This window comes from Gymnogyps californianus, chromosome 17, assembly GCF_018139145.2.
Source record: "Gymnogyps californianus isolate 813 chromosome 17, ASM1813914v2, whole genome shotgun sequence".
Classification (NCBI taxonomy): Eukaryota; Metazoa; Chordata; class Aves; order Accipitriformes; family Cathartidae; genus Gymnogyps; species Gymnogyps californianus.
In genome coordinates, this window is record NC_059487.1 from 3,259,072 (window position 1) to 3,282,197 (window position 23,126).

The 23,126-nt window shown below is 53.0% G+C and overlaps 1 protein-coding gene across 1 annotated transcript in view; it reads right to left on the bottom strand.

Moving 5' to 3' along the window:
• The window catches only part of MYH7B (myosin heavy chain 7B), a 29,591-nt gene extending 8,812 nt beyond the window's left edge, over positions 1-20,779 (bottom strand). Inside the window, 25 exon segments of the mRNA XM_050907630.1 lie at positions 18-260; positions 837-1,092; positions 1,540-1,676; positions 2,179-2,302; positions 2,929-3,046; positions 3,505-3,558; positions 3,561-3,591; positions 5,721-5,797; positions 6,304-6,436; positions 6,523-6,702; positions 7,423-7,593; positions 7,921-8,070; positions 8,893-9,011; positions 10,300-10,438; positions 10,997-11,100; positions 12,161-12,259; positions 12,381-12,444; positions 13,238-13,330; positions 15,275-15,298; positions 16,153-16,249; positions 17,419-17,446; positions 17,548-17,704; positions 17,809-17,952; positions 19,713-19,816; positions 20,683-20,779. Of these exon segments, the coding sequence (XP_050763587.1) occupies positions 18-260; positions 837-1,092; positions 1,540-1,676; positions 2,179-2,302; positions 2,929-3,046; positions 3,505-3,558; positions 3,561-3,591; positions 5,721-5,797; positions 6,304-6,436; positions 6,523-6,702; positions 7,423-7,593; positions 7,921-8,070; positions 8,893-9,011; positions 10,300-10,438; positions 10,997-11,100; positions 12,161-12,259; positions 12,381-12,444; positions 13,238-13,330; positions 15,275-15,298; positions 16,153-16,249; positions 17,419-17,446; positions 17,548-17,704; positions 17,809-17,952; positions 19,713-19,816; positions 20,683-20,779 (2,943 nt within the window).
• Positions 20,780-23,126: the final 2,347 nt, after the last annotated feature.

Sequence of the window (23,126 nt, forward strand, 5' to 3'; positions counted from 1 at the left end):
CAGGGAGGGTCAGTTACCTTGTTCTCTGTGGCATGCTTCTCCTTCTCCACCTTGGCCAGCGTGATCTCTAGGTCATCAATGTCCTTCTTCAGCTCTGCACACTCATCTTCCAGCTTGCGTCTCTTGGCGGTGAGGTCTGCGTTCATCTCCTCCTCATCCTCCAGACGTTCCGTCAGCTCCTTCACCTTGGCCTCCAGCTGGATCTTGGACTTGATCAGCAGGTCGCAGCGTTCCTCTGCATCTGCCAGGTTGTCTTGCTCCTGGGACAGGCACAGGAGAGCAAGCGCTCATCCACTGCCCCAAGAGCATACCAGCAGGCTCTCAGCCATGCTATCTCGGCCCAGAGTGGAAGCTCTACTTGTGGAAGGGGCAGAGCAAGCCCAAGGTGCTCAGATGTACAAAAAAGCTCCAGTCACTGCCTGTTTTCAAGGGCCATGGGACAACTACTAATACTAACCATAGCCAAAGAGCTAACTGCAACTAAATTTTCCAGAGGAAGGAAACACTGGACTGACACTTCCTGGTACAGAAATGGCACAGATTAGCCACAGCTTGGTGAGCAAACATTCCCATCACTCCCACCCCAATGTGAGGAGATCACCCTTTCCAGAGCCAAGGGAGCATGAATCACCACGGCAGCCCTGCGATGGCAAATCAGTGACATCATTGCTTCAGGTTTGCACCGAGTCTAACATTGCAATTCAAACAGGTTGTGGCAATGAGGGGGTCTCAGAACTGCAAGAGGCTGAAGGATGGATCTAGCACGCTCTGCTCCTTCTTCTACCCATGGACCCTGCACTATCTTCACACTTTCAGAGAGAGGGTGAAGCACTTACTGCCTGCAGCTGGAGAGCCAGGTCGTTCTTCTCCTGGATAATGGAGACCTGCTTCTCTTCCAGCTCCTTCCTCTTAGCCTCGGACTTCTCCAGAGCCTCCTTCAGCTTCTGGAACTCCTCCTTCAGGTTGGCCATTTCCTTCTCAGTCTGAGCAGACTTGAGTAAAGGCTTGATCTTGAAGAACAGCTTCATCCAGGACCAGTTCTTGACAGCATTGAAGGCCCGGATGTTCCACTGAATGGTATAGAGGGCTTCCCTGGAGGGATACAAGCACAGCATCATCATGGGTGTAGATTCCCCACCTCCCATCCTCACTGCAGCAGAGACCTGGCTTTTGCAGGCCTGGACATGGTTCTATTCTTCACCAGGAGGGCAAATGGCAGTATGTTGAATGAATGGCACATTGTCTGCACACTGTAGTGGCCCTAGTGGGATGGTTGGTGTGGCCTGGCTGTCAGGTCTCCTCACTCTAAATCCCTCTGAATCTTACAGTGGAAACCAAAGGCTCCCCCCACCTAGATACACCAACCCTCCCTACCAGGCCTATGTCAGACTTCTTACAGGTCTGCCTCCGTCCCTTCACGACAGGGCCTTACCCAACCACTGCCAGCCATAGGCAAGCCCCACAGGTCAAACCCACTGAAACGTGCAGAAGGAACAAGGAGAAATGCTCACAAAGTTCTACCTCCCCCCACAACTCTACCTCCTGCTGATGATCTTCTGATACTCAATGCGCATGAGGTGCCCGCGGATTCTGGCCTGCAGCATGGTCAGGATCTTGGCCAGACGCTCATCTCGCATCTCTTCCAGCATGCCCAGCAAACCAGCCTTGAAAAACACCTGCAGGCAAGAGAGAACAGAGTCAACAGCAGAGAGGACAGAGGGCTCAGGGGTAACATAACCTGTCAGGCAGACCCAGACTACATGTGGCCCAAAGCAGGGATACACCAAGCATTGAGGGCTACCCACTGCAGGTGTAGGTGCCCTCCCTGCACGGGCACACACTCACACTCTGCACCCACACAAGGCACAGGCACAGCTGGGCACCAGATCTCCCTGCCCTGCACACATCCCCTCGCATCCCCCAGCAGGGACTAGACGCTGTGTTGGGTGGTATGAGCTCAGGCACCAGTGACCTTCTGCTCAGACCTGTTTCTTCCCAACCTGTTTCTTCCTCTGCCCTCCTCAATCTCTTCAAGGGCCACACTCAACCTGTAGAGCGCAGGGCTTCAGCAGGGCTGTGGCCAGACAGAGAGCAAGCTGGGCACGGAGAGCAAGCTGGGATTGCAGAGACACAGGAGGGGCAATGTCTCCCTCCCAAGGACCAGCTGCCTGGTCTCACCTTGGTATGACCAAACTTGTACTGTGAGTGGTCCAGTTCCAGGGAGCTCAGCAGCTTCTCTGTGGCCTTTCTGCTGTCCACAAACTTGTCATCTGGAATGGCTGCTGGATTCAGGATACGGTAGCTGCAGGGACAAAGCAGAGGGAGGATGTGCAAGAGAACCCCAGCACAGAGTTGACGGCTCCATCATCATCCCTGTACCCCAGTCATGCCAGTTCCCCCTGGAAGCACATTGCTGCAGCACAGGCTGAAGCCACGTAAGAACCAGGAGCTCCAGGGCACAGTATGGGCTCTTCTGCAGAGCAGACACCAGGGAACCCTGCCAGATCTTAGTCCCTGAACACAAGCAAGACTGTGCAGGAGGAGGCCACTGGCCCCACCATGTCTGGTCAGGCCCAGGCCAAGCAGGGTGGATGGGGCTAGCCTGGAGAATGGTAAGGATCCCAAGGGCAGAGAGAAATCTGAGCCAGGATTGGAGGACCTGAGCCTTGCCACCATCCACCCGCACCAGCCCTGCATTCAGCATCTCAAACATCACCAGCCCTGCTGTCTCATCACGTCTGGCACCAAACTATCCATGTCTGGCACCACAGAGCCAGCAACAGAGCTATCCCAAACTGTGCACGCACTAGGTGTATTGTGCTGGTTCAGACCAGCCCTGCACAAGGTGGGGAGCCAGTCAGAGCCAGGGCAGTCTGTCTCCCCTCAGAATACGTGATGGCTGCTGGGCAAGGGAGAAGAGGGAGTTACCGCTGCTTGAAGTCTGCGTAGAGGATCCTGTTGGGGAATCCTTTACGGCAGATGCGGATACCTTCAAGGACACCATTACACCGCAGCTGATGCAGCACCAGGAAGGCATCCATGGCTCCTGTGGGTGAGAACAAAGATGGAGCAGACACTCAGCCCAAGAGGACAGGGGAAATGGAGCTGCAGCGTGGGCCTGAACTCTGGAAACAGCCCATGGTTTTGAACACAGGTGTTAACCTGTCCTGTAGGCCTACGCTGAGCAGTGCTGCAGCCTGGGCCTCGGATGGTGGAAGTCAGCCTGAAAGACTCATCCGTGCCTGCTGTTACACACAAGTGCAAGGCAGCCCAACCATCAACACACAGCTAAAATGGGAGCCTGGCAAAACTCATTCTCCCCAGTAGAGGAGACTGGCACGGGTCACAGGGGTTTCCATGCTGAGATGGGGCCAGGTCTCAGTGGCAGCAGAACTGCTGCAAGAAAAGGGTTGGAGAGAAGGTGGGTGCAAGAGTCCCTGCCAGCTCCCACATGTGGATGTCACCCAAGGGAAATACCAGGGTCCTGTCTCAGTCCATGCATACCTGGGGTCTTTGTCTCATTGGGGATGATGCAGCGGACGAAGTGGGGCTGAGTGAGCGTAGGTTGGTCATCAGCTTGTTGAGATTCTCCTGTAGGGCAGACACGGGGGATGAGGCACGAAGTGACAGCTCTGCTCCCCTACAACACTCCTCTCCAGCCCCTTCCCCCCACAGGCAGGGAGAGAGCAGACGCTGGGAGCCCCTTACCACTCTTCATGAGAGAGGGGGGATCTCCTCCTGCTTGGCTGCCCTCTGTGCTATCCTGCCAACAGGACATCCCCAGCCCTGCAGCAGGACCGCTGCCTTCTGCCAGGGCGGGAGCAATGGCAGAGGGGACTGGGCTGGCAGACATGCGTTCCTGGTTTCGGCTGGGATAGAGTTAATTTTCCTCCTAGTAGCTAGTATAATGCTGTGTTTTGGATTTAGGAGGAAAATAATGTTGATAACACACTGATGTTTTCAGTTGTTGCTAAGTAGTGTTTACACTAAGTCAAGGATTTTTCAGCTTCTCGTGCCCAGCCAGCGAGAAGGCTGGAGGGGCACAAGAAGTGGGGAGGGCACACAGCCAGGACAGCTGACCCAAACTGACCAAAGGAATATCCCACACCATATGATGTCACACCCAGTATATAAACTGGGGGGAGTTGGCCAGGAGGGGCGGATCACTGCTCGGGAACTGACTGGGCATCGGTCAGTGAGTGGTGAGCAATTGCATTGTGCATCACTTATTTTGCATATTCTAATTCTTTTAATATTATTATTGTCATTTTATTATTACTATTATTATCATTATTATTATTATTTTTCCTTTCTGTCCTATTAAACTGTCTTTATCTCAACCCACAAGTTTTACTTTTTTCTGATTCTCTCCCCCATCCCACTGGTGGGGGGAGTGAGCGAGTGGCTGCGTGGTGCTTAGTTGCCGGCTGGGGCTAAACCATGACACGTGCCAGATGGCACCTGCAGGTTTTGCTATGCCAGAGAGGAGCCAGATGCTTCCCAAGTATTTGTAGGTAAAGTTTTCCTGCAGGGGAGAGCCAGGAACACAGCATGTTGTTAAGCATATTCCTGGTATACAGCTCTGCTGGCGCCCATCAGCCCTGTGCTCAGCACCCTCCAAATCCAGTGCTGGCATCCACATTGGCTGCAGCCCTCATCTCATCAGGTTTCCCCTGCAACTCCACAGTGCTGCCCATGCCCTTCGGCTGTGACAGAGGGCCTTGCCGATCCAGCCTGGGCCTTCTTTTCTCTCCAAGGCAGGGCTCAAGCCAAGACATGGCCCTGCCTGTTCTTGTGGGAAAGGCATCTGCACCCTCGATCTTTCCAGGCTGCCTTCCCCTGCTCGTACATGCTCAGCCTGTCCAGGACCAGCTCAGGGAAGGGAACGCCTTCCCACAGCTCCATGTCATCATGGGGCAACTTCTCGCCGCAGACACCTTTCCCCAAGGCCTGTGACTTGTCCAGGAGGAAGAAAGTCACACGTCTCCCTGAACGGGGGCTCTGACACAAGCGCTGCCCTCTTTGAGCACCCTGTCACCACAAGGATGTCATGGCAGGACACAGCTTTGGGCTCACACACCCCAGTATGCTGTTTTCCAGTTGCTTAAGCTCTGGGGTGGACAAATAACTCCTGTGGTGAGCATGGGAACAGGGGTGTGTGTTATCCTGAGCTGTAAAATAGCTCAGGTCACCTCCCTGGACAGGACAGCAGAGAGCTGCCTGCTCAGAGACCTGTAAGATCCTCCTCCATTTTCTTCTGCCCAAAGGCTGTCCTTCCCGCCGACAAGAATGAGGAGAGAAGTAGCACAGACTTAAAGTGATGTTCATGTAATACATTATCTAAACATCACTACAAGTCTTAACTGCCGCTCTCTCAAAGGCGAAGGAGCTGCCGAGCAGCGCAAGCATCACGTGGGCAGAAGCAGCACAAGCCCCAGTTCAAAGGGAGCCATCACTCTCCCAGCCTGGAGCCTCATGTCCTTCCCTAGCAGCACGGGGACAGGGCTGGGACTCTGGCAGGCACAGGCCCCTTGCCCAGGGACGAGAGGGTGTTAGGAGCTTTTGCCTAGTGGTGGTCCTTCAGGAGCCCTGGTGGTCCTTCAGGCCCCAGGAGCTCATGTGCAAGATAGATACCCCAGTCTTGGCAAGGAAGTGGGACTGATACTGGGACACTCTGAGCATGCTTCCCTCATGGTCTTGGATGAGGGGCTGGCTCTTACCTTGTGCAGCTGCGACACTGTTTGGAAAGAAGCTGCCTTTTTACGTTTCTCCTTGGTCCCTGGCTTGTGAGGTTCCTCTGTTGGGTTGAAATATTGATTAATTACATCAGCAAAACATCTGCTCGGCTTGGAGGACTCAGGAGCACCCCCAAACACTCCTGAAATGCCCACAGCCCCTGCTTTCTGTAAAGCAGAGGTGGCAGTACCCTGCTGCAGAGTAAAGCTGCAGACCACCAAAAACATCTCCCACGGCAGCCAACTTTGGGTGTTACTCCTCAGCTCTTGGTAACAAGAGACCCCTTCACACATCCCAAGTCACAGGGCCACCAGGACAGCTCTACAGCACCGCACAAGCTCAGCCTGGTCCTAACCACCCACCTAAAGCCCCTAGGCCAGCATTGCATGTCCAGAGTACCCACCTACCCAGGTCAGAGAGGTTTTTAGGGGTCAATGTGGGTCTTCCCTTTGCCCGGGCTGCTAGGTGCAAGAATGCTGCACCGACAGCTGGCCATGGGGGTGAGGAGGCTTTGCTGCAAAGGGAGGGAGAGATCGAGGTCAAAAAAGGGGTGAGGTGGTTTCTCACCTGAAGTAGAGCTCACGTAGTTCTCATAGAGGGAGGCCAGGAGCTTGTTTTGGGATTTTTGGAAGACGGCCACCACTGTCTCGTTCAGGGGGTCCTTGTTCTTGTCCAGCCACCCAATGATGTTGTATGGCACCTGTTACCAGAGGAGAGAGGCAAAGGTAAGGACAGCCCTGCAAAAGGGAAGGTGTGAAGTGTGTAGAAGAGCTGAAAGGGACCTACCACACCAGCATAGTGCACCAGCTCAAAGTGGGCCTCGTATTTCCGCTTTTTATCCGGCCGGGGCTTCTGGAAGTTGGGTGACTTGCCAATGTGGTTGTCGTAGAGCTTAGCTTTGAATGACATGTCGGAGGCTTTTGGGAACATGCACTCCTCTTCGAGGATGGACAAGATTCCCAGTGGCTGCAGGGAAAAGATGGTATAAAGAGGTCTGAGCTCAGTGTTGCCATATCCCCTCGCAGAATGGGGGATTCTCTGTGCCACTGAGCAAGGTGAGGCAAGGCTTGACTTGGGAGACCTCGTCCTCATTCAGGCAAACGCTGCAAGACATCGACCATGGGGCAAGCTATCACTGGTGTGATATCCAGGCTGCATCTGACCTCCAGTCAGTCAGAGTGGGACTGGCCAGGTCTGCAAGACATGGCGGCTTGCCTAGGTCCATCAGATTGTTGGGAAGGGGAGATCCTCTCCAGTATCCTGACAGGTTTGCTCCTTTCCAAAAAAAAGGTGAGTTTCCTCCATGCAATGGTGGAAATCTTTTATACAAGCTGCTCTGAATCAGCAAGTACTCAAGTAAGAGGCACTGTGGGGCAGCAAGTGGGTAGGAAAAAAGGGGCAGAGATCACTGTTCTCTGGAGGAAAAGGCTGCACCAGGTTTTGTGGCTCAGTGGTGGGTAGGAACAGAATTTCCATAGTTTCATAAAGTCAAACTTTGTGTCAAAAAGGACTCAATGGGCTGGAGGCTCTGAGCTGTAAGTGTGGGGAAAACAAAGTTGGGCACTTGCCACTGACTAGGGAGGGAATAATTTAATTTCCGGTAGCAGAGCACCTCTTACCGTTCCAGTCTTTGCAAACAAGCTGCCTACCAGAAGTACCATTCCTGTGCCCTGACTCAAGCTTTACCTTCTCAATCAGGTCGATGCAAGCCTGCAGGTCCAGGCCAAAGTCAATGAAGACCCATTCGATGCCTTCCTTCTTGTATTCTTCTTGCTCCAGGACAAACATGTGGTGGTTGAAGAACTGTTGCAGCTTCTCATTGGTGAAGTTGATGCACAGCTGCTCAAAGCTGTTGTACTGCAAGAACAAAACAAACGCATCAGGAGGAGGAGCTCCAGACGTGAAGGCATTCACTCTTCTGCTTTGTCTGGGTGCGAAGAATGATCTCTGCTAGGCTCAGCTGGATTGCTACCAGAGCAGGTAGCCAGGAATCACTGGAGATGTGCCCACAGCAGTTTTTGTGAGCTGCCTGTTTGCTCCAGATAAATTAATTCAGACAAGAGCTCTTTTTCTTATCAAGGCCAGCAGTTTCTTGGAGGAGATAGACCTGTCAGACACTAGGGGACTGAGCTGTCTAGCTACCACATTCCCCCGAACTCATTGCAGGGGGCCTGCAGAACTCACGTCAAAGATCTCGAAGCCTGCAATGTCCAGTACTCCGATGAAGAACTGTCTGGCCAGCTTGGTGTCTAGGGTCTTGTTGATCCGAGTCACCAGCCACTTGAACATGCGATCATAGGTGGCTTTAGCCAGGGCTCCCACAGCATAGACAACCTGCCAAAGCAAATCACAGAGCAGGTCATGAGCACTTATGCTACCCCCTGCTTTTGTAGGAGCTAGAGGCTGAAGAAGAGAGCTCCTCTTGGCACACAAAGGACAGACAGACAGATCCAGGGAGCTCATGGTTACAATATATGCTCCAAGATCAGTTTTCACATGCTCACAAGTGTGTTCTTGTGTCCCTGGCCTGGTCTTAGCCTCCAAGGTTGTAGGATACAGATTCAGTCTAAAGTGATATTTTCAGAAGCCTTGTGCATGGCAGGAGCCTCCAGCTCACTTTGGATAAGACACCAGCTCCTAAGGTCCTCTTGAATTTTACTTGAGGACTGGCTTGCACAATTCAGGCCAGGTTTGGGTTCCTAACTGTGATGTGGCTGGAATCTGACAAGATACATTCGTGGTGCATTTGAGTCACCCACAAGATAAGTTTAGATGAGTTTTAGATGAGTATTTAGATGAGTTTTCTGCTTTCCAGAGCTGAACTCTTCATGGCAGTGTGACTGTCTCTGAAGCAGATCCATAGAAACTGGACCTCTTCTGGCTGTGATCCAACCCACATTTCAAAGAGACTGCATTGAACCTCCAGCCTTGGTTCATATCCAAAGTTATCTACCAGCTCTGCCACTGACTTTTTCAGCTTCCAAAAGCCAGTAACTGTGGATACATCTTCTCATGCTGCTCTGGAGTCTCCTCCTAAACCCAAGAGAGTGAACTGAAGCACCAGCCTCTCTGTGCAGAGAACATTACGCAATGGGCCTGCCTGCAGAGGAGTCACATACCGGTGTGAGCAGGAAGCCCGTGTTCCGGCACACTCACCTGTTCCACGTTCTGACCTTTGGTCACGTATTCATTGCCCACTTTCACACGAGGATGGAGCAACCCCTTGATGAGGTCAGCTGAGCTGATTCCCATGAGGTAGGCAGCTTTGTCAGCACCTGTAAAACAGTACAAAGGCATGAGGAGCCAGCTAGGAAGCCCAGGAAAGGAAAAAAGAAAAAAAAAAAAAAATTTACCAGCTCTTCTGTTGATCAATGCTAACTATACTAGTTTTTCCACCTGCTCCAGAGTCTCCTCCAGTGTCTAGTATGATCTCCGATCTCTGATATTGTATGATGCTTTTAAAATCTGGACCTCCTGCCTGAGAAGTTACTGTTTGGAGGAGATGGCCATAGCAGACCTGCTGCACCTCATCAGGTGCCTATCAGGTTTTTGAGTCTTCTTGATCTGGGGATCGCTATGCATTTTCCAGTGGAAGCTTGGATTCCCATGCAGTGAACTTGAACTGACCAGAACAGAGGTGATTTTCTTGCTTATCTTTCATAGACTCCTAATAGCAGATTGTAGCTAGAAAATCACCTCTGTAGGGAAATCACTGCTAGATCAAAATCTGCATTAATTACCAGGTAGCAGCTGAATCCTGTGTTGACATTCCTCAGGCAAGGGGAACTCTTCCTTCATGAATGTTAGCACGACAAAGTCTGATCCAGGTGGTCATTTCTGCTGGATCCCTGCCTCAGCTGATGTATAGTTCCTGCTTAAGTCTTCCAGTTAAGTGATAGGGCTCCACCTTCTCACCCTTCCACATGCTGGTAAGTCACCCTCTCCTTGAAGCTTGCTCCATTATGCCTGGGAGCCAGGCATAATACAGCCGTGCAAAAGCAATAGAAAATATTTGAGCTCTGACTTTTCTGAGTTTTCAGGTTTGCTCTGCAGCCTGACTGTTGTCTTAGATCTATGATTTGCATTGGATTTTCCTAAGCAACAAACAAGGAAAAGTATTAGATGGTGACTGTATCCTACTCTAACTGCCCTTCAGGAGGCTGTGACTTGAGCAGGTCCTTGCAGTCCTGATCATGGCCTGCCTCATATTCTGTGGACGACCTGCTCTGGAAGGCTGTCTAATGAAGTGCAAGAGAAGAGGTGATGAAGGGCAGGAGAGGACTGAAGAAGGCTGCCAGGGTGTGACAGCCTGTGATGTTGCTGAGGCAAGTCTGATGCAGATGAGACCACCTAGTGCTTGCAGAAAAGGCTGTCCTAAATATGCCCGCTCAAGGACAAGCCCCTTTGTGCACCTACAGCAGGTCCTAAGACAGTGTGGCTGCTTGGGATCATGGTCACTGACCTTCACAGACCAGGCCAGGGAAGTTATCACAGTCTGCCCTTGGAGGAATTTGCACGCCCAGGCCAGGCTGGGCAGATCTGGCAGCATGGAGCCAAACTCACTTTCAGTGCCGTCAGCCTCTGCCTGCTCTTCTCGCTGCTTTTGCTTGAACTTCATGTTGCCAAAGTGCATGATAGCGCCCACTATTTTATAGGAGCCGTATTTCTCATCATTGCTGAAGCCCAAGATGTCCATGGCGTGCTGAGGAGAGACAAAGCAGTATAGATTGAACAAAATCACCACTCTGAGGTGAGGTTGGCCTCCCACCATCTCCTAAGGCGCTCTCCCTATCCTGGGGCTCTGGGCAGGGTGCTCTATCCGGAGGGCACCTAGCCAAGGAATGCTGTCCATGAATGTGAGTCCAGCTCCCACAAGATCTATTTGAAAGCAAAAGGACTAGCCTAGCATCCACAATCAGGAGGTTTTCCGAGGTGAAGTCCCATCTTCTCATGGGAGCCATGGGAAGTGCTCATGGGAGCCATGGGAAGTGCTCATGGGCTACAGGCCCTTCCTAATGCAGGGAATTACTCTCCCTTCTCTGCCTGGAGGAGGCTGTTGATGGAGATCAGAGTCACCCTGCTCTTCCCTGTAGGCTCACAGCATGTGTAGAGCAACTGCCAATAAACCAGAGGGAACTCACAGCTAATTTAGAGGGGGACAGAGAAAAGCCAGGACCCGTCCCCATGTCTGCTCAGAAGTGGTTGTGCCCTCCCCCAAGCCCCTGCCTCGGGCTGCGCAGTGTGAAGGAAGTACACGTACGTCTGTCGCCATGAGTTCCTCGCCGTCATCCAGGTTGTCCACAGTTGTTACACCCTGAGAGCAGAAGTGGTAGTCGTAGGGGTTGAGGGAGAGCAGCAGCATATCTGTTGGGGGAAGACACGAAGAGGGTGAGGCCAGTCTGACAGAGACAAAGCTGGGGCAGAGGGGCAACCCTAGACACAGATGATGAGGTAAGGCTTCACCAGCCTCAACTAGAGGGCACCAGTTGGTGGGAGGAACAGCCTCTTCAAGCCCAGGCAGGTCCACACATGGGTCCATCTCTTCTGCGATGTGCCTCCTGCTTGCTATCTTGGGATATGGCTTGGCTGCAGACTGATTTAGAAGTGGCCATCCATGTCCTTGTGACCACCAGATAAGATTACTGCTCTGCACAGCTCTCCAGACCTGCCTAATAAGGTATTGTTCTCGAGCCAGCAACAAGCTCAAGAGCCCGCAGCCAAGAGGCTCACCACCCCAGGGGACCGCGCCAGCCATCCTTCTGCGGTGTGGAAAGGTTTCCTGCGCACTCCGTGTGAGCTGGCACCTGGAGGGCAGGCCTGCTCAGAGCACAGGACTGCCCCAGGGCAAATCCAGGTCAGCTGGGGCTGTCCTGGGGAACGCATCTAGGATATGTCTACATCACGGCCGCTGCTCCAGGTGAGCTGTGTGGCTGTTTTCAAGCTCACCTGAAACAGGTCATCTCACTAGGGTGGCTGAAGGAGCTCAGAGCAGGCTGCAAAACACTTTCCCCTACCCCAAAATGAGTAAATATCCAGCCTGCACATGCTGAGGTCAGTGCTGTATCCACAACACGACGAGGACTCTATGCAAGGCAGCTTTGCAAAGCGCGCTCCCACCCTGCAGCTAGACCCTGAGTGACCACTTCTCTGCTCCTAGACAGTTGCAGAAAGGGCTTCAGTCTGGCTTCTCAGTCTGTGAGGATAAAGGAGGCTGGACTAGATGACCTCTTGAAATCCCTTCCACCCTGAATTATCCACCAATCCTATGATCCTGCGCAGCTAGCAAAGCATTCGAGGGTAGTACCTGCATGGTGAGCTGGGTTTGCTCATTCTCTGTGGACCCCAAAACCGACAACAGAGGTCTCTGTGGCTATTTTCAGGCCATCATGCTATAAAGGCTATGCTGCAGCTTCGGCTGCCTTACCTTGCAGCTCTGGTTTCTTCCCAGAGAGGATCTGGTAGTAGATGTGGTAGCTTCGCTCTTTGGGTTGCTGGAAAATCACTCTTGATTTTTCCAGAAGATCTAGAATCAAGTAGGGCAGAGGGGTTAGAGGAGGGCTTGTTCTTTCCTGGAGCTGATCCAGCACTGGCACACACGGTGAGATGAAATCCCTCCCCGCTGCAGCTGGCACGTGTCTACTCACAGATGTCAATGTCTGCGGAGGCCAGCTTCCCTGAGGGGCCAAAATGGATCCGGATGAACTTGCCCTGAAAACATGCGCAGGAGGTAAGTGCTGGGCTTGGCTACACAGGTACAATTCTGAACGGCTCCTAGAAACCTCAGACAACTACAAGACACTGGTAATTTCCCACTTCTTAGGTTTCTGCTGATGCCAGGCAAGTAAGTTACTGGCCTCTGTGAGGCGTAAGTGGGTGAAGTTCTCTGGTTTGTACTGTGCAGAGGGTCAGACAGCATCGCCTAAGGCTTTAAACACTAGGCAGGCAGAAATTTCACTCACAGCAGATAAATCCCTGTCCTCAGGCCTGTTCTTAAAGCTAAGCACTTCTGCAGGGCAGTGTGATACTGAGCCTGCCCACAGCCTCCTGCTCTGTGGTGCACTGAGGAATCTCACCCAGGAGTATCTCCTTTCCCTCCAAGGCACAAGAACAGGCATCGAAGCCACCTGTGGCTGATGAGCTCTGCATCCCACAGCAGACCCAGGCTGGGCTTAGCAAAAAAAGATGCTGCTCCCTGGAAGGGGCACGCTTGTCTGTCCCAGCTCCAGCACTCCAGGCTGTGCTTTCTGGCCCTCTCAACTTTGGTCCTGTAAGTGACTTCTCGCTGTGACACCAGGGCGATTCATTCTGACCAGCACACAATTTAGTGCACTGATGCAACCAGAAGAAGCTTGGGGTCAGCAGTCCAATCCCACTAGGAAGCAGAGCTAGCTTCCTGCTACGTGCCTTTGGCTCACACCGTACAAAAACACAGTACCACAAGCGATGCATTCAGCTTACATAAACGCAGCACATTAGCTCTCTGTCTTGCTGAGACACTTACAAAACGCGAGGAGTTGTCATTTCTTATGGTTTTGGCATTGCCAAAAGCTTCCATAGCTGGGTTAGCCTCAATGATTTGATCTTCGAGGGTGCCCTGGAAAACAAAACCAAAGGATGTGTCAGCTCCCACCCAGCCGGAGGGGATCTGTTACCAACAACACAGGGAAACAGAGGGTGGGGCTCCTTGCACCATCTGCCTGCTACGCTCGTTAGCTGTCTTTAAGAGCCTGCTGCTCCTGAGACATCTTCTTGTCTCATGAGGCAACGCAGCTCAGTTTAGGGGTCAGCAGAGTTAGGTTTTGCAGCAATGCTCTCTGTGGGCTTCTCCTTGCCTAAGCTGGTCCCTCTGAAGATCCAGGCTACTGTCCCCTCTGCACACAGCAGTCCTTAGCCCCTTTCTTAGGCTGCTACAATACGCAAACCAAGAGCAAGCACACGTCACCACAACAGTCTGAAACATTTCAGGCTCTTTGACTCTGCCAGGCATTTCCTCTTCCACCAAGCCAAAGTCTTGGACAGTTCAAATCACAGCACATTGCAAAAGAAGAGATCCAGAAAACAGGCTTGATCTACGACTCCCTACACCAACAACATGCACAGCAGAGTCACAGTGTGATGGGAACACGTCACAGGTCGCAGCTGGCGTGATCTGCTGAACTGACTGGAGCGCTCCTGAGCAAGCCCCAAGATTAATCTTCCCCTAACCTTGTTCCATTTGTGTTTCACATGCACAGTTCAAAGATAAAGAGACAGCCTCCACCTAATGCAGGCAAAGCAGGACAAGAATTCAAGGAGACAAGCACGAAACTTGTGCCAAGTCACACAAAGGACAGTGGCGTTTGACAACAGTAGTAGTTTGGTGGCACAGGCACCTGCAGGATTTTTCATGAGAGCTTTTGCCCATGCTCTGACACATTACAGTCCATAGGGCTTTCCTTAGGTGGGAAACACCAGCTCTGGGCTCTGCCCAGCAAGAGCTGCGCTGTCTTTTCAATGTTGGGCCCACGACTGCTCCCCACCTCTGCAGCTCCAGGCGTGTGAAGGGCAAAAGAGACAGGGAGCAGCTGTGAATCACAGCTTTACTAACAAACTGTATTTTGTCACTTGGATATCCTTTGGTCTGTTATCTTTAAATTCAGCCTGATCTAAAATTGCCTGGCCTGTGAGATTCAATGGGGGCTGCCCCATGGGCTGCCCCAGGACCCACAGATTCAGCCCCCCAGCTATCTCACTCTTAGTAAGTTTGCCCAAGTGGTCTGAGCCTCATGTGTTAATGAGCATCCCCCCAACCAAGAGTGTGCATCAGCTAAAGGCTGTCCCTCAGTGCTCAGACAAAGAAACCGAAGGCCAAGGACATACGACTGAGCTGCTGACACGGCTGATCCCTTGGGGGTGCTGGGAGCGCCAGGGACTCAACCTCTGCCAGATTTCCAAAGGCACTCAGTTGTTTCCTTGGAGCTAAGCAAGCACCTCAGAAACGCACCCCAGAGAAGGACATCAGCTGTCTGCTATGTGGTGGGCCGAGCCAGTTCAGGTCTTTGCAGAGGGTGGCATGTCCAGGCATCACCAGGGCCCCGGTCTGCAGCCGGAGCACAGTGGTGCCCGTGGCAAAGAGGCTCTTCCCCTGCCCCTCAGCACCACCGCCCTCAGCTGGGCTTCGAGGCTGGGGGGGGGACACTAACGGCTCAGAGAGTGGAGGCTTCACCTTATCTTTGGAGGAGCCCACGCCACCCCCAGGCAAACACTGTGCTAGTTAGAAACAAGCGTTGGAAGAGTAATGATCCCTTGAAGGAGAGGTTGGAGTCGGCAAGGTAGACAGTCACTAAGAGATGAAACACCAAAGCTTCAAACTATGGGAAGGTGGGAGATGATACAAAGCCAAGCAGAGAGCTAAATGCTGCCCAGGTGCTGGGGCAGCCCTTGCTCCCAGACCCGAGGCAGAGGCCCCACACAGGCATTCCTCATCACCCCGCCATAGCTCTGTGGTGCAGCAGAACTCTGTCCTCAGCGTTAAAGTTTAGGAGTCTACAACACTTACCCCAGTTTTAGTGGCAAGAGCTGCCTAGAGAAAGGAAAGAAAATTGTCTTTAGAAATCCAGAAAAGCCAGGCAAGAACCGCAAGAAGCATGGTCAGAAAAGCAGGGCATGACCATTTAGTGCCAAAAAACGTCCAAGAAGAAAATGGGAGGATTAAACTTTATAAGAGATGCCAAAAAGTTGTTAAATAGATTAGCTCAAGAAAATAAATGCGTCAAAAAGCAAGAACAGTTAAATCCAAACCCAAAGAAGAGTAAAGAAAATAATGCTGAAGTATTGCTTGTCTGATACCTAAAGCAGCCAGTTTGCTTCTACAAGGGAAAAGCAGGCTGGAGCCTCAGCATATCAAGAAGAAATAAGCAATTGCAAGGGCAGCTCAAAAATAACCAGCACCAAAGAAATGCAAGAATCAAAACAAGAGCAAGAAAAGCACAAGGTAGAAAAGGGTCAAAATGAAGAAGAAGAGAAAAAAAGGAGAAAAGGATGAAAAGCAAGGCTTAAAAGAGGCAAGGTGGGAAATGGCAGGTTTACTCCATTCTTTTAATGCTCCTTAAGAAGAAGATCTGTGGGGTGTTGAAGGAGGAAGCGAAGATAAAGAGGGCATCTAAAGCACCTCTTCCAGGCTGCACAGATTGAGCAGCCACATGAAAAAAAATCCATTTCCCCTTGAGCAGGATAATTTCAAGCCTTGCTTGTTCAAAAGTCAGGGAAAAGCCAAGCCCTGGGTGGGTCAGACCAAAACACGCTTCCAAATGCAAAAAGTTGAGGGAAGGGAAAAAAAAAAGTAAAAAGAAGAAGAAAGGAGGAGGGGGGAAAAAAGGAAAAAAAAATAAAGAAAGGAAGAAAACAGCAAGAACTTGTTTCAAAAGAGGGTCTTACTAATTTCTTGCCCGGTGTGTCGCCCAAGGCTGCGACAATGGCAAAGTACTGAATGACCCGCTTGGTGTTTACAGTCTTACCAGCACCAGATTCTCCGCTTAGAGTAACAGAAATACACAGATCAAGGACACGAGGCAAAGAACAGGCAAAACTTCAAACAGAGACCCTGCCGACCTGCCGCCCCACTCATCATTCCAGGAGGGAGAAGCAAAGTATCAGAGGGACGGGGAGGCCGGCACTATCAATCCCCTCCAGCCTGGGCGTGTACGTGCTTGTCTTTGGGGCTTGTCTTTGGAGCGAAACCCAGCTCCATCCTCGCCGTGTCCTCCGGCTGCAAGCCTGGGCTCTGCCTGCCTCCTCGAAGGTGCCGCGGGGGGTCAGCTGCCTGCCGCAGATATGGCGTGAGGTGCCAGTGCTCACCAAGGCTGTACGGCCCTGGCCCTAGGGCTTCAGCTGTCTGGGATCAGCCAGGAACCAGCCTCGCCTGCTCCCGCTCGGGTAGTTTCAGCACGCCCCGCTTTGTTGGGGGGTCTTGGAGACAGCGGCGGCACCGCACCGGGGTGAATCCTGCCCGGGCGAGCACGGGGGCCAGAGTGCCCGGCGTGGGGTGCGGGCGGCCGGCGGGCCCCGCTGAGCTCATCCCTATAGTTAGCTGCTCTCCCATTGTAATCCCAGAACACAAAGAGCCGGGGGGGAGCCGGGGAGCAGAGTTGCCACCGGACACGCGCCAAGCATCTCTCTGCAGCCCCTGCCTTTCCTAATTAGGCTATGGCCGAGGCTAAAAATGTCCGTGGCTCCTGGCAGCGGCGTAGGGTCCTTTAGAGTCCTTTATATAGCCCTTATCTATATGTCACTTGAAATCAACCTGGCCTACACCCTCCCACATCACCCTCCTCCCCCGCCGCCGCCCCTCCGGCCACCGCCACCATCTCCCTCTGGCCTTGGCCTCCATCTCTCCTTCCCCCTCACTCCTCGGAGGACGCCGGCGGTCGGGGTGCCCCACGGCAGCTCCCGCAGCTGTCGGGGTGCGGGGGAGCCTGCCTGCCAGGCCCGCGCGGGGCTTTGTCACCTGGCGCGGCGGCGGCGGCAGGCTGGGCGGGAAGGGACAGGGGGGCCGACAGCTGCCGGGGCGGGGGGGGACGCGGCCGGGGGGGGCCCTCCTAGGGCACAGGGTGTCCGCCCAGGGCTCCCCTGGGAGTGCAGCGCTGGGGGCCTCGACTGCGCACACCGGGGCCGGGCAGGGCGAGGGCATGGAGGGGCACTTACGTGATGAGCATGGACTGGTTTTCGCGGTCTGGAAGAGAAGGAGCAGGCATTAGGCCAGTGCCACCCACCTCACCCCCTGCCCCGGGAGCCCAGACCCCCAAGCTGGGGGTCCCCAAGGCGAGGGCTTACTGCGCAGCATGTCGTTGTAGGCGTTGTCGGCGATGGCGTAGATGTGCGGGGGTGCCTCAGAGCGCCGCTTGCCCTTGTAGGCTGCCACCACGGGCGCCGTGTAGACGGGCAGCCACTTGTAGGGGTTGATGGTGACACAGAAGAGCCCCGAGTAGGTCTGCAGGGGGAAAGGCGGCGGATGAGGGACAGGGGTGCCCCGACACCCCTTCACCTCCCCACCCCACAGGGTGACCCCCTGTCCCCTGGGCGCCGTCAGCTTACATAGATCATCCAGTGGGCATAGCGGCGCTTCAGGTTGTAAAGCACAGAGGCCTCGTTGAGGTGCGTCAGCATGGCCATGTCTTCGATCATGTCGAACTTGGGGGGGTTCATGGGCTGCAACTCATCCTCCTTCACCACACGCGTCTGCCGGAGGAGGGGGACACGTCAGATGGACCCCAGCCCCCACTGAACACCCTCGCCCCCAAAACCCGCCAGACGGACAGACATATTGACAGTCCCATGCTGGGGACAACCCTGGCCCTGTGCCTGCCGTCCTCCCGACACGGTTGCCTTCCATTTTGAGGTGACAGGGTTAGGGGAGCCCCACCAGCACCCTGGCCACAAAGCCCAGCTGGGACAAGCAAGCCCCAGACCCGTTCCCTCCCCAGGGAGATGGGCTGTGGCCGAGCCCGACGGAAGGGGTCCAAGCCGGGGGGCACCAAGATGTCACCCCACAACGTGCTCGACACCCCCATCCTGTGCTCTTCTTTGCAGCCTAAAACACCGCGGCGGCGCGGTCTTTTGCTTAGAGAGATCCCTCGTTATTTGGGCAAACAGCTGAAGCCTGTACCCCATCACTTATAACTGGATTTATTTAATCCCACAAAGCCAAGTGCTGGGAAACTATCACGTTATGTATCTGGCCTGAATGGAAGAAGCTGGATTTAGCAAATGGTCTTGTTAATAAAGATTAAATGAAACCTTTCAAAGAGGTTTGTTTGGGGTTTTTTTACAGGTGAATATGAAGAGCGTGGTATTAAAAGGTGTTAGGTATTAAAAGCAGAAGGATAGATAGAAGGATAAGGGTGGGGTTAAGTCTCTTGAAACTGTTTCTGCTGGAAATGCTGATCCAGGGAAAGCAGATATAGTTTCACATTTTGTAAATCCGTGACAAATTGTAAAAAAGACAGTTTCAAGAGGGAACAGCAAAAAAGGTTTGGAAACTGCTTTGTTCGCAGAAGCTGAAGACCTTTTAAGCATCAGAATAAACTCCTCTCCGACAAATTTTGGAGAGGGCAAATTTCTTTACTTTTTTTCCCAGTTTCAGACAAAAATATTTTCAAAGCCTTGACACTTTTCAAAGATGATTATATATATTTCTTTTTAATTCAGCAGACATGAGCACTTCTCAGTGCTATGCTGACTAGCCGAGAAATAAAAATAATAAAGTCTCCCATTTACTGCCTGGTCAGGTCCTTGTTCTTTTTCCCAGTTTTACACCAGCGTGAGTCTCTGCACTGCAATGAAGTTGCGGGGCCATGCGACTTCCATAGCCGAGAAAGGAATATTAGTTAAGCTCATTTGCAGCTATTTGTACTGGATATTATCTTGACAAATATCAGCTGATCCTTGCTTGCTTTGCCTCCCTCCCGCTGCTGGAAAGCTGGAGCCTCACCACTAGACATAGCTGGTCCTACCCCTTTGCCCAGCGCCTGTTCTCCCAACAGCACCGCTCATTCCGCTGCAAATCCCAGCTAAAATGAGCAGGAATCGGCCAACTGGCCCCTTACCTCGCTTCAGCCTTTGAGATGAGCCGGGCAGCGGTTCAGCATCGCAAAGGGCCGTGTTGGGGCAGGCGCTGATTTCGGGCAGCCCTTCCTCCCACGGCCGGGAGCCGTGCTGGGCCAGCCCGCCTGTCCCCCTTCGGTCTGTCTCACATGGTAAACTGTGTTTGAAAGCAAACACTCGATGGGGGGGATGCTGAACCGTTGCCACTCTTGGCAAGTAATTGGCCTACGTGTCCTGACAGACCGCGGTGTGTGTCCCCTCAGGGCATGACTGATCGCCGAGCGTGGAAGGGTTATCAGCAAGAGCTCAGCTAGTTTCAGACGTGATCTTGTCACACATATCCCCTGTCCACACACACTTGCTGTCCCTTGGAAAATGAAAGGTATTTTGCTTACTTCCTTATTTTTGGTTTCCACAGTGACTTTGCCACCAGAGCTGTCTTTGATTTCCACTTCAATATAAGCTTCTTTCTCATCCGGGATCCAAGTTCGCTTCTTTCCTGGAGGAGAAAGGAAAGGAAAGGAGCAGAAAGGAGCAGAAAGGAAAGGAGCGGAAAGGAAAGGAAAGGAAAGGAGCGGAAAGGAAAGGAAAGGAAAGGAAAGGAAAGGAAAGGAAAGGAAAGGAAAGGAAAGGAAAGGAAAGGAAAGGAAAGGAAAGGAAAGGAAAGGAAAGGAAAGGAAAGGAAAGACACAAAACAGGTTGAAATGTAGGAAACCATTTGAAATTGTCAACTGAAAGCCACATCAATGCAGTCAGATAACATGGAAGGACAGTGATTATTCCTTCCTACGTTCTTGGTCATAGGAGCTGGGATTTCTTTGCCTTCTTCGTGTTTGGCAGCTGTTTACTTTGCTGGGGTCAACTTTTAGCCTGACAGAAGTCTGCTGCTTCACGTGTGCTTGCACTCGGACCGTCATAAAAAACAAGGACGGTGAGAGGAAACAAAACTCTCCTCATTTGCCAAACCAAGAGGAGCAAGTTTGGCCCTCGAGCCCAAGCATGGCGAGCTGCGGTACAGCGGGGTGGCTGGGACAGAGTGGACACCTCCAAAATGAAACAGAGCTGGAGAAGGCTTTGACACCCTCAGCCCATCTCCCTCAGCCCTCCTGTCCCTCAGGGTCAGGGGAGATGAAGGGCCACCTCCACTCACACCTCAGCAAGCAAGGGAAAGTCAAAAACCTGCTTTTCCTACTTCTGAGATCTTCGCATGCTCAAGGGTGGTGGGGGCAATTCTGCAGCGCCTGCGATACCACGAGGAGCAGCACTGGGAAAGGGGTGGGAATGGTCTCCAAAGAGAGCCGTGGCCAAGGGGCTAGCTTGGGGCACACACATGGGGCTGTGCCGAGAGCTGCCTCGGGGTCTTACCATCGAATGGTATTGTCTGAAGCTTCAGCTGCTCTGTGTAGCTCTTCCGGAGGTATTCAGCAGCCTCCCCAAACACGCTCATGTCCAGCATAGACATCTTGCCCAGCTGGAGGAAGACTTGGCAGCAGTGAAGGAAGAGTGAAAGACACCTGAACGCTGAAAGGAGGGAAGGGACAAGGAGTCAGTGCATGGGGAAAGCACCCACCGTTGGGCTGCTAACCAAGAGCAACACGGTCACCAAAAGCGCTTTTAATTTTAGAAAGTGCGAGAAGACAGCGACAACAATACTAGCTAATAATAACTATAATAACAAGACAATTACTGAACACTTTCCCTTCTGCTGCTATCAGCCCCACACTGCAAGTCCCAGCTGGGTGAGCCGACATCTCTTTGGTGTCAAAATCCACATTCGTATTTTAGGCGTCACCAGAGATCGTCAACAACACCTCTTTTCTTGATAAACTCAGCTAAAACTTATTCCAGCTCTACAGACCTGTTGGAGCCCTGGTACCCTGCACAAAACCTCTGCAAAGACCCAGGTCTGTTTTGCAGAGCAATATTGCAGGAAGATAAAAGCAAGACTGGAGGTATTATCCCTGGGAAGACCCCTTCTAGAAGACCGCCGTGACAGCTGCTTGGAAAAGCGCTTTTACGATAGTGCTTTCTAATATCCATCTAATGCGGTATCACACAGCAGAGCTCTGAAACGCTGCAGCGATCACGAACGTAGCCACTGCTGGTAGCCAGCAACTTAGCAAAGCACGCAGACCTTAGCAAAAATGCTCTCGATCCAGGTCTGTCCCACCCTCCCCTGTACCGCCAGAGTCAGCTCCTGTCCTCCGAGAACATCCACCCTGCAGAGGTGAAGCGGGTTAGTAGCAGAGGACAAGCGTGCACACAGACATGCTCTTTATTACTAACCTTGGTGATAGGACTGAGTGGCTGTGTGCGTGCAGCAAAGCCCCTTTTTATTGTGTCTGTCAAGGTCAGAGTGGGAAAAGATATGTCAGAAATTCCCATGTGTCATGTCCACACAGCTCCATTGGTGCTGCTGTCCCACTGCCCAGAGAGACACAAAAGGCAAACTTCGCTTTTATCTCTCTGCAAATGCAGCCTGGTTATTTTTATTCCTGTATTGTCAGGCGAGTACAAAGGCAGAGCAAGAGACTCCAGCTCGGGGAGGCAGCGCAGCTCTCCAAGCCTGCCTGCATTGCCTGCTCCGGCGGGGAGCAGAGGAATGAGAGCTTCACCGTTTCCTCCTGCACCTGAGCAATCGGTCCTCCTGCTTCTTTCCCGTACCCCACCAGGACAGTTGCTGCCTGGCGGGATGTGTGCGGCCGCTGGCTTTCCGAGCTGGAGCATCCCAACCTCGTGCTCAGGTCTGGTTCAGCCTTTGCCCAGACAGACTGCCTGGGAGTGGGGGACCAGGGAAGGACCTCGGGGCTTGGTCTCTGCTACCCCATTTTCTTCTTCTCAAAGGGCTTGGCTTGTTTCCCAAGGCACACTAGCCACTGCTCATTTAACACCAACCACCACAAACACCAGAATTTACTTTTCTGGTTATATGCATGAAACTCAACAGTTTTGTCAGAGGGTCCTGATGCTCCTCTGAGCTGTAGTGGCCCATGGGCAGCCCCCCAGGGCAGGCACACTGCTGGGCAGGGGGGCTCGAGCTTCCCCTCTGCCTCGCTGCCATGGATGGGCTCTGCCTTTGGCAAGCTCTGCCCAGCAGAAACTCCCCAGATCCTGCTCCCAGAGCTCACTCACCTTGGCCTGGGAGCTTGGTTCATGGCTAGGCCAGATTCAAAATCTCTCAACAGAGAGGTTGCTGGGCTGCCTCCACACCATTTTACCTGGGCAGCACCCAAAGACACTGTGTACAACGCGGTGATCGCAGCCCGGAGCGTACCTCCATCCCGGCAGCACCACCATGGGCTGCCCGAGATGGGAGCGGGACCTGGCGGGGGCCAGCCGGACCCACGGCTGTGCCATGGGGATCTCTGTGCCAGGCTGAAGGAAAAGCCATTTTAGTTGCTGGCATCCAAAGCGTAGTGAGGTTTCTACCCTCTGGGCTGGCCGTGTTGCTGCTTCCCCGAAGGACCCTCACGCCTGCCCACCAAGCATTCTGCTTCTCTGTTTGCCTTTGCTTTGGTGCATTTAAAAAGCAAAGCGGGGCTGGATGATTTTTTGCACCCCATCTCCCTCCTGCCCACACCAGGCGAGGAGATGCCGCTGTCAAGGGCAGGACCAGCACACACCTTCCCCGGGGCAAAGGGCCCCACGGAGCAGCCCAGCGATTGCAGCCGGGCTGTGCACGCCCTGCCAGGGCGAGCTACCACCGCTCAGCCCCCCGGGGAACACGGCCGGTCCTCTCTGCAGCGCTGCTCTGCTCCTTCCCGGACACAAAGTCACTCCATGCCCCCCGTGGGAGCAGGGGCACTTGT